Genomic DNA, 10,962 nt, shown 5'->3' on the forward strand with positions numbered 1-10,962 from the left:
TTGTCTTTCTATATTACAAAATTTGCATCATTAAAAGAGGTGGAACTCTGGAAATAACATGGAAAGTTTAAAAACCGAAGCACATGGATTTGATGAATGGCGATGTTATATAAGCTGTCCTCATATAGAGATATGTTCTGCCTTTTTATCCTGTTCTTGGTTATCTATCCATTCTCAGTTCTTCCATTGCCTTTGTATCGCTCAGGTTCCTATAATAAGCTTCCAATCGTCCAATGCAGCTCTTTTGCAGAAAATACTCACAAAAAAGGTGTCAGGTAAAGTAGAACATTAAGCAGTTGGTTACAAGTAGTAAGTTTGAACACATTTTTAATAAATTCTCTGCCTTCAAACTTTCCCATATGACTTACCATTCGTTCTTTATGGTCTTTCCATGTTCTGTATCAAGCTGTAAGACTTTCCTTTGCCTCAGAACACCAGGGGCTTTTTAAAAACAGAAACAAGGCCATACATCGGGTACAACGCACGCCCATCCACTAAGTGAATTATCCTCACTGTGTGGTCTCCTCCGCGGGGTAAAGGACAACTGGAGTTGGCAGAGAGGCTCCGGCTGCATTACATGTATCTGGTCTGTGCATAGACTCCTGTCTCCAATCTCCCCATCCGAGTACAACTTGTGCTTTTACTGGCGCATGCATTATTAATCGTGTGGTTTTTAGACGTATAGAGCATAGCTTACTGAATGTCTCTGCACAGACTTGGGTTTTAACACACGTCTACAACTCATGTGTCCGCTGCCTGCCAAATCTGAGGCTCTTCTCTCTGTAACCTTCCTCCTTGTACAGGATGACGTCACCGATTCACACTCGAATCGTGCGTCAACGGTTGGACTGTTCAAGTCTGCAGCGTGCGTTTTAAATTGTTCTAAACCAATGTCCACGGCGAAACGCCGCATGCATTTCCTACAACATCAGATTTGGAATCGATGTTGCTGAAAATTGGTTGCATGCTTCCGACGGGTGAGCCAAAGGCTTTGTTTCAACATGCTATGTAGTCATGTAGAGTGGTAATGATAAAAGCTGAGCCAGAATCCAGAAGTAAAGGAGATTAAAAGCAGTGAGAGAGAAATGCACGCACGGTCACGGCTGTTTTTACTCAAAATCAGTACTTGAACACAGTTCCTAGTTACTTCTTCAAAAGAAAAGAGCTACTCGAGTAGTTAGTTAAACAAAACAGCTTGAATACTCAGCTCATGCATTACTTTTACTTATCTCCCTTTAACTTAGGACGTTCTGATAGTATACAGGAAGTTATGTTTCTGTGAGTTCTCATCTTCAGAGAAGTTTGGTGTTTATATGACGTTTTGAAAAACAATGTAGTTTGCATGCCAGGCCACAAGTTGAAGCAGTTTTTTTGTTGTTTTTTTTTTTTAAATGAAACCAAACACTATAAACATTAACAATGACGAGTACATGGACGAGCAAGTTGGAGCGTTATTACAGGCGACTCAACTATAAAACTTACGGACTGGGAGTCATGACACTCTGGAGGCCGCCATTGTTGCTATGGTCCATCTACTGAGCGTGTGCAGCAGAACTATTTAATACGTTCATTTCAGAAAAGTTGCATTCTCTCCCGTTTCCATGGAGACAGGAGTATGAGCGGGTTTTTTTTTTTTAAAGTTCCACTTTGGGAGCTGCTTTCACTTGAAAATGTTGCAGATTCTTTGGAATGACTATTTGATTTAGTACATATAAGTGTGTAAAAACCTACACAGATGATGTTAACATCTTCATACTTTGACATTCGTTCCTCCGAATAGACGTGCTCTTTCTCTTGCCACCTGATTCACCACCAGTTGTGTGGCCTGTGTTGTTTCTTTGTTTGTCTTGAGTATGTCGCGAGATGATATTGCACATGTAAAGATCAATTTGCAATATCTTGTGCAGCCCAAATTGTTTTAATTTGTTTTAAGTCGGTTACTTCAAGTGCGGGACTTTGCTGTGCAAACACTCCCAAGACGATGACGCAACTTTGAACCATCATGCGGGACTTGACATAACAACTGTATCTGAAAGTCAATAACAACCATATGGCGCAACAAAACAACTGGGACAGGCTACTAATATGCAGACAGCTCTTACAAACAGAGCTAACATGTATTGTGGCCAACAGCTGCATGCCTCAGGGAGCAGGACGGCTCCCCGACGCTTTCACCAACAATAAAGTTACAAGCTCATGGAAACTTCAAGTAAACTTGCATTATTATTTTCATACTGTTAATGTAGTCGTCGTCTCACAGTCACGCATTATGTCATGACTCGTTATTCCCAACAATGTTGCAGGGTCACAAGAACTGGAAAAGTTTGCGAAAGCTCAATTTTTCCAAATGGCATCAAGGTTCAATGGAGAGTATTGGCAGGGAGAAGATCGAGAGAGAGCATCCAATGTGTCTTTACGGGGTGATCAGCGGAAGTGTGTTTCTTGTTCTGGTTGCTCTCTTTGCCAGATTCAGAATACAGATCCAATCAATTGAGTTCATGCGGATGAGAAAGGAAATCTCCGTGACCAAGGTGTCTCCATGAGTCAACCCTCGACTGTTCATTTCTTTAAACAAAAAAAGAAAGAGGGAGAGCATGACTGTGGATTTTCCTAAAGACGTTCTCACTACATAAACTCTTTAGTGATTATAGGACTACCTCTGTTTATTGCTTTCAAGTGTCATAAAAGGAGCTTTGCTCACCTGCTTGAAATACCCGTTTTTATGAGGTTGCAAATAGTCAAACAATAAATTAGACTAATTTAGATCTGGGAACCTCACAACCCGAGGCAGAAATAGTGAGTAGATGGATGGGAGGATCGAAGAAAATAGAAACAAAGCTAATTTGTCAGGCAATTTGTTTTTAAATGTAAGAATTTGAACATTTCAACGATATATTACCAAGCGTGGACTTTTTAAACCAAAGCTTAAAACCGCAGTTTGAGTTTGAAAAGCAGGTTTATCCTCGAAGTAATGAACACGAAATGACATTCTGGTTTGTTCTCGTCGCCGCTTCGTCGGGCCTTATTGAACTCTTTGCCCCGTCAGTCTCAATCATAACGACTTGAGAAGTGAGGGGGGGGCCGACTCACTGGACTGTATCTATAACTTTTCATTAGAGGAAACGAGCGCCGAGTGGTACAAAATGTGGCCGACGGGATCAAAAAGCCACGCAGATACATTTTCAGCCACATCAAACTAAAGCACCTCAACTAAATGAAAAGCCTTTGAATCTCATAACACTGAGGCCGACAACTCGATGAGTGGACATGTGCTGAATACAAAAAAAAAAGATCAGACACTGGTTTATAATTGCCCTAACACATACTTTACGTCTTCAAATAATCCCGCCGCAGCCGTCTTTTTCTGAAGTGTTAAGGCAGATTGTGAAGACGGCGCCGGTGAAGCATGTGGCGACGCTTTATAGGAACATTATTATCAGTATCAGCAGTGCAGGTGCTGCAAAACATTTTTAAAAAGCTGTTCATTAGAAAGCTTCTTTAGAGAGCAGTGATTTTTCCAGTTGCAGCATATAAAAAGTACCTCATCAACTGGATAAGGTACTCCTGTATCGCTCTTGATTATCCCCCCGATGTGATGACATCAGTCAGGTAGTTTCAGTCTGTTTCAGTCGATATCAATGTTTGATGGGTCACGCTGAACTACGTTAACGGGATTGTAGTTTCTTTCTTGCTTAAATGTGCAGTTTGTTTTTATCTTTAAAACAAAACTAGGACCCTGATTTTAAGTGCGGCTTACAGATAAGGTCAACATGTTTTTATTAACCCTTTGAGAACAGGAATGCTGGAACTTATTTTATTTATTCCCGTGGAGTGTTTCTGCCTCCTTTTTCAAAATATCTTTTAATATCTGTAAATTCTCATCAACAAATGGCTGCTGAACCCAGACCCTGCAAATTAACTTATGTTTATTTGCACTATTCAACACTGGTCGACCCATATTTATCTATTTACCTTTTATGTTCCGTGTGCCTGAATTTTTCTTTCTTATTATTAATCTCATATAATGTCCTCTTTTCATTATTGTGTGTTCTCGATTTTTTTTTTTATTCTTGCATCCCATAAAACCTGTGGTTTCAGTGTGGAACATGTACTTAAAACATTTGACTGCACATTATGTTTAATTATTGTGTGGAACAAATAAAAGAACTTGACCCCCTGGTGAATATTGTTTGTGACTGCGGGGCAAGAACACGATTTCATTCCAACTCTATGGGCAAAAAGCTTTTATGTCTCTGCTTGCTGGTAGTTTTAAAGCATTCGCGATATCGTCGAGGACAGCGGTGTCCAACTCGTTCAATTTTATCTCGACCGGTAAAACAGAGGCAATAATAACCTTTGAATATGAACTTTTTCTTTGTTGTGGCGCAGGTTATAAGTTTATGTTTTTTGCACAAATGACATTCAATCTCACCATAAAGCCAATTCTAAAGATACTCTCTGGTGCAAAATACAGTGAAACGTAAACAAAGTGTGTTAAAAAGTCAATGGTTTTTTGCGTTTGCTTGGTTCTTTCCTGGACTGGCTGGTTTTGGGCCAGGCCACTGGTCCTGGTGTTTGTCGCCCCTGGTACGTGTTTATACAGCTTGAGTTCATACAGTAGTTTAATACTCAGCAGTGCTACCACAGGTTCAATTCTCAAGTGTACACAGTCATTTCAAGTGCTCACCTTTTTATTTCTGTCTGTTGCTGCATTCTCGTGGAATTGCAAATGAGGAAACTCTGCAGTCGTCGTCATATTTCATCTGAAGTAGCGGCTATCACAGCCTGTCAAGCAGACGCTGTAAATCACCGCCGTGAAGCAGGAGTGGTTTTGGGAGTAACGGTCAGCTTTGAGCCTACGATCCGATCACTCCCTCGCTCCTTCAACTTCAGCTTAGTCAACACCTGTTGTCATGGCAACGGTTGGCCCAATTCTCACAGCAATGTGTTTACGTGCTTTGGCCATGACCAAACAGGCAAGGAATAACTGCAAAAAAAAATCTCCCCCTGCTCTCTCTGAAGTTTGGAAAGACCTAGAAAGAGGTGAGAAAGAGAAGCCAAGATATGTGGGCGGAGACTTTGTGGCTGCTTACCTTCAGGGTGTACTTGTGTAAGTCCCAGGTAACAAGTACAATATAAAACTGTACAGAGCAATAGGGCTCTCCTGAGGGAAAGAAAAAGAGGGAGGCAGGTTAGACAGAGGCAGACAATTGTAGACCTCCATAAACAGTTTGGCAGCTTTTCAACCAATATAAATCAAAACAGACGACTTTACAAATAAATTGCTTGCATAAGATTTCAGCTGGATTGTCTTTCCTTTTAATAAGAATCTGGTTATGAATCTTGATGGCCCGTTTATACAAGTTCTCCCGCCAGATATCATGGGGGGGGGGGGGGGGGGGGTGTCTGGACCTCTGCTTCCTTGGAAAAACTGATCTTTTCCTTTCCAATACATCATCTGAAGAAGCTTTTTAATTCCAAACTATACAAAACTGTTAATGAAAGCACTTCTGCTGATGATATGATGAAGTGAATTGAAGGATTTAAATTTTTTATTTGTTATTTTTATGGGGGGGGGGGGGGGGGGCTGTGCTCTGAATTCATAATTGGCGGCCAAAAAAGTTTTTTTTAATGTTTTTTGGTCTTATGTAACCGGATGTAATTAACTTCCTCATAACAATTCCTAAGAAGTGCCACTAATAATCGGAAAAAATCTTGCATGGTTTCATTATGTAAAAAGAGTTGAATGAGTATTATTAGATCCCAAAACAATGAAAGAAAAAAAGAAAAGCGAGAGAGACTTGGAATAATCCTATCACAGCAAAACACTGTCAAACAAAACCATATGTTCTGTAACCGAGCTGCCATGTAAATAGCAAACGGAGGCTGGATCCTGCTAAAACACTTACTACGACCAAGAGCACCTCTCTCCCTGCAGCACAGCTTCGAGTTGTGGTTTCTTTTTGAGGCAGAAATAATATGTCAGATTTATCCTATAAGGCTCTTTCCAAAACCAACACACACAAAACAATAACAACAGCAAACAAAAAGAAAAAAAAACCCTGTCTGAACACCACATCCAGGTGTGCAGCTTAAAGAGGGCGACTGACTGGCAAAGTGGACTTGAGGGCCCAGCAGGGGGGCCGAGATCTGGTGACAGGCCGGGGAGCCACTGTTTACCGCTGGAGGTCATCCAGACACACATGGTCACACACTCACATCGGCGGAGGAAATGTGTATAACAGCTGTGTCTGGAGGGCAAGAGAGGAGCAGGCAAACGGGGGGGGGGGGGGGGGGGGGGCTCCAAATACGTAAATGTGGGAAAGACAGTAACTTGTTGCATAAACATATTTACTAGTAGGATCCTGAACAGCCTGTGTCTCGTCTCCCATGGGAAAAGAAAACTCTCAGACCGAACATGAAGCAGCCGCCGCTTCTCCGGCCGGCCTGAATGATTATAATCAGAGTGGTTGTGTGTGTGTGTGTGTGTGTGTGTGTGTGTGTGTGTGTGTGTGTGTGTGTGTGTGTGTGTGTGTGTGTGTGTGTGTGTGTGTGTGTGGGTGTACATGTCTAAGTGGATGTGTGCTCATGAACATGTTTGCGATGTGTATGTCTCCTGCTCTCTCAGCTCCTAGTTGTTAATAAAGCTTCGTCATAATCATTCCCACACAGCAGCTGGCGGATGGTTACTCAGGATGTGTGTGTGTGTGTGTGTGTGTGTGTGTGTGTGTGTGTGTGTGTGTGTGTGTGTGTGTGTGTGTGTGTGTGTGTGTGTGTGTGTGTGTGTGTGTGTGTGTGTGTGTGTGTGTGTGTGTGTGTGTGTTTCTCACAGGGTAATTACGGTCTGATTCAGTGTCTTATCAGCTGAGGACGGATCCATTTTCTGAAAATGAACCATGTGAATGCTTAGATTTTATTACTGTGGCAAAAAAAAAAAAAAAAGGATTCCCATTCTCTTCCTCCGGCTGTTTAAATCTGTGGGAGCTGGAAGAGGTTCCCTGGGAAAATACACAGTTTTCGTTGGATTATCACTATTGAAAAAAAGAAATAAAAAAAATCTCAGTAGCTTGGTTAATATTTCCAATATGGGTGGTTTTTGAAGTGCTTGCTTCAGGATGGGACTTTGGACCAACTCGAGGTGGCGTTGATTCGTGTGTGGTGGGCATTTAAATCAGAGGGGCTGACCTCTGGACACCGACCCTGTGTGGTGCGCTTGTCATACTGCAACAGTGAGCTATGACAGGACTCCCCGAGGCAAGTCAGAGCGAAGCTGAGTGGACAAAATACAACCCAGAAGAAGGAAAAAAAAAAAAAACACACACAGAAAGAATCCCTCCTCCCGAGTCATCCATTACAGTACCGCATGGTTACTGTGCTGAGAGTCCGATCTTAAAGATGGGACTTCTGTTTATCACATCTTTCTCCACATATGCTGCCATTAACAAGCAGATCTTCTTTCCTATCCCGCAGCCAAGTCAGTAAAGAAGACGGAAATAGTGGAGGGACAGATATACAAAGCAGCATGACTGAACAATACACTGACGGAGAGAGTGAGTCAGAGTATCTGAATGTTTGCTGCAATGTGGGCAATAACATCCCCATGTGGCAACGGCATTCATTCACTCTGGATGGTGGAGAGACGCTGCCACATTATATAATCTGGAGTAGAAAGTAAATTGATGCTCAGTTTTCCTTTCTCTCCATCACTCCTCTGTTATTATGTCATCGAGACTCTTTGCCATTATTGTCTCTTTTCCTAAGCCCCCCCCCCCAACCCCACCCTCCAAAAACCAACAACCTACCTCTATCCCTTTCCAAAACCTATTACAAACAGCGAGGGTTTTTTTTTTTCTTTCTGTAACTCAGCCACCAGTTTAAAACTCAGGAAAGAAAAACAATAAATGAAAAGACCAGTGTAGTTTCCATTTCTGTTGGTGAGTTTGGACGACTCATCGATTCCCTGAAAGGATTTTCCCAAAGGTGCACACACACATTGGAAAATTCCTGTGGATGAGCTGACAGCAATTGAGGCGGGAGAGTTGAGTATAAAGGCCAGTCGCATGCTTGTAACACCTTTTTCAGTCGAAATTTTAATCATCCAAAAAGAGTCAATAGGCTCAAGATTAAATTAACCGTATAGTTTTAAAGAAAACCTAATTGAGGCAGTACTTATAATTTCACCTCTTCAGCTGTTTAAAGGTGCTAAAAAGGCAAAATTTTTGCCTGTAAAAAAAAAAAAAAAGTGAATAATTAACAAAAAAAGTTGATAGAGCGACACCATGTGGTCAAACCAGTGAATGACGCGTCGCGCAGCTGACATCTCGCAGGTGGACTGTGTTTGAATAATCAAAAGTAGGGCACACATGAAACGAGTCATATTTGAAGCACTGCTGAGCTGAAACTGAGGAAGTAAACCATCTTCAAGATGCGTTCATGGTTTTGTTTAGTTTTTCTTTATCCCAGGTGAGCCCGCGCAACATCCAGGAAGGTGTGATGAAACTGATTTGAGTCAGGAGGTAACAGTGCGTGAAATCCCGGGACTTTCCTACTCCCTGGATGAAAATATTACCACAGTCACAATAACCTTCTATCACCCAAACCAGATGATGCGTAATAAAACCAAATCTGGTTTGTTTTGGTTTTGTTTTACGCGTCAATAAATGAATGAACAAAAGTCTAAATGAATGAATGAGTGAGATGAACATTGAAGCCAAGTCCTCAGAATTTGTATCAGGGGTTAGAGTTTCACTGTAAATAAATGCGTAAAACGTTGCAGAGTAGTAGAGTTCATGTCCACTGCAGACGTTTCTGTGTATCAATGAGGCGATGCGCGTAATTGTTGATGTATTTAAATGGTCTTTTCCTCACAGTTGAGCATTCGCCTACATGAAAGCAGGGATCCCTTTAACTGCCCTGCGGAAAGGCGACCGTGGAGAACGCGTAAACTGAAAAACATGAAAAGCATCCCCAACAAAACTGACAAGCCGTCTGGTGGATGCTGATGGACCGCTCGTGAAACTTTATGAGACGCAATGATTTCCTCATTTGCTTTGCTTTGATGAGTCAGTTTAGTAAATTAGCCAATGTTCCTGCAGGCAGGTTAACAAGAACACATGATTTTGGACTCACTTTTGTTCCCCTCACCAAGAATCACAATCTATCTTGCAAAAAACATGCAGACTTTTTTGAGTATTGAATATAACCTGCACAAGTTTTTTTTTTTTTTTTTTTTTACCAGTTTGACTAAAATAATAACAGAAAATTTGAGGAAACAAGCGTTTGGATTGGTTCATTTAACCTTGCAATGTGTGGCGTTGTTGTTGAATACCAGACAAATGACACCCATGGTCCAAACAGACCCCATTGAGAGTCTCAGTAATCCCCACGAGGACATCATTCCTGCGCTGTGAGCTGGAACACCGCCAGCCGGCACATCACAGGTACGCACGGACGCACGGGCGCAAAGACGCACGGACTCATCCAGGTACTCAAAAACACACAGTCCTCTTCCCAACATCCTCTCATCAGACCCAAACAAACACAAATAAAAAAACCAAAACCAAAACCTGTTACTTACTTTGTGTCTAGATGAGAGGTTCTGCAATCTCTCCTTCGGGTGCCTAAATTCATTTGTATTCATTTGTCCCGGCAGTCAAAAACCTGATCCGTTAATCACAGCGTGACTCCTTTGCAAGGGGGGCAGAAGACACCGGCCGCCGCTTTACACATTTGACAAGCTTGAGGTGAACTTCCAGAGGGAAAAACTCATGTTGAATTGCCTGTCAAGCCCGACATAAATTCCTTCTGGCAGGCTGGTTTGACAGAGAGTTTTCCTGTGCGATTGTCTGCCGATATTCCCTTGTGTTTCATTCATTTATGCCGATCCGGATTGAGGGACGCGCGGCCGGAGAGGGAGAGAGAGAGAGAGAGAGAGAGAGAGGAAGAGAGAGAGAGAGAGAAAGCTGGGCTCTTTTGAAAAGAGAGTTACGGAGTCAGGAGCGTTGGACTCATCCCTTTCGTTTTTAAATAGGCTTTCTGTGGGTAAAGCGATGGCAAAACGCACCGCGCAGCCAGGTGTCAAGTTACACGCCCAGTGGCTGCGTCGAGCAACTGCAGGCCTCCTCCAGGGGGTGGCCACATGGACCCGACCCCCTCTGCACTGTTAAACCTCATGAATGAACCGCGGTGAGAGCACAAGGTGGACACCAAGAACACCTCCGTGCACTCCTTATCAGTTGTTTGTTGCTGGTCGCATTGAATAACTTGCAGTTTGTTCTCCTTGCAGGTACGTTTTATCTCCCCTTGGAGCCAAAATGGGGGGGGGGGGGGGAAATGTATGGAAGGGGTTCTAAAATTATTTGAGTGACCAATTGCAAAACACCCAGATTAAGTTAATAGTATTTAATAGTTTTAATCCACAGCAATTATCTCTGTCATTTGGTCATAATGGGAGTTAAACACCGTGCAAGATCAAATCACTTCACTGGGATATTATGCATTATTTCATATGTGAGGCATCTGCATTGATGTTGGAGGGGAAAAAGTGTAAATGGAGACACGCAGAAGGAGAAGCACCTGGATCAGCTCCCATTACCTTAATCGGGGTCACAGCCCGGTGCAGGATGAGCCCCCCCCACCCAACCAGAGACCTCTGTACAGTCAACAGAGCCAGTAATTACCACCTGGCATCTGCTTGAGAGGTTCATAAACACACGTAACATAAATAATATTACGCATTTCTGTCAAAACTGATTGCAAAAGAAAGAGTATTTGGTTAAAACAATTCCTTCTGTAAAAATCGAAATGCACTCAGAATTACAGACAAACGTACGTCTGACCAAAGTCAACTGGGGAAGCAGATGATGCTACTTTGTCAATGTCAAATTATGGTTTGGCGAGTTGTGTACATTTCGAAGAAAGTTCCTGTTTGAGCTGCTTCCCATCAACCATAGAAGGTTTTCT

At 42.4% G+C, this 10,962-nt stretch overlaps 1 protein-coding gene across 1 annotated transcript in view; it reads right to left on the bottom strand.

Annotated features, from left to right (window-relative positions):
- col27a1a (collagen, type XXVII, alpha 1a) overlaps positions 1 to 9,891 on the bottom strand; it is a 74,574-nt gene extending 64,683 nt beyond the window's left edge. Inside the window, exons 1-2 of the mRNA XM_080476934.1 lie at positions 9,578 to 9,891; positions 5,094 to 5,164 (exon numbers count right to left, since the gene is read on the bottom strand). Of these exons, the coding sequence (XP_080333060.1) occupies positions 5,094 to 5,164; positions 9,578 to 9,630 (124 nt within the window). The 5' untranslated portion in view covers positions 9,631 to 9,891. The remainder of the gene's footprint in view (positions 1 to 5,093; positions 5,165 to 9,577) is intronic.
- Between the last annotated feature and the right edge of the window lie 1,071 nt (positions 9,892 to 10,962).

The sequence above is a fragment of the Lipophrys pholis genome (genome assembly GCF_963383615.2).
Source record: "Lipophrys pholis genome assembly, chromosome: 12".
Lineage (NCBI taxonomy): Eukaryota > Metazoa > Chordata > Actinopteri > Blenniiformes > Blenniidae > Lipophrys > Lipophrys pholis.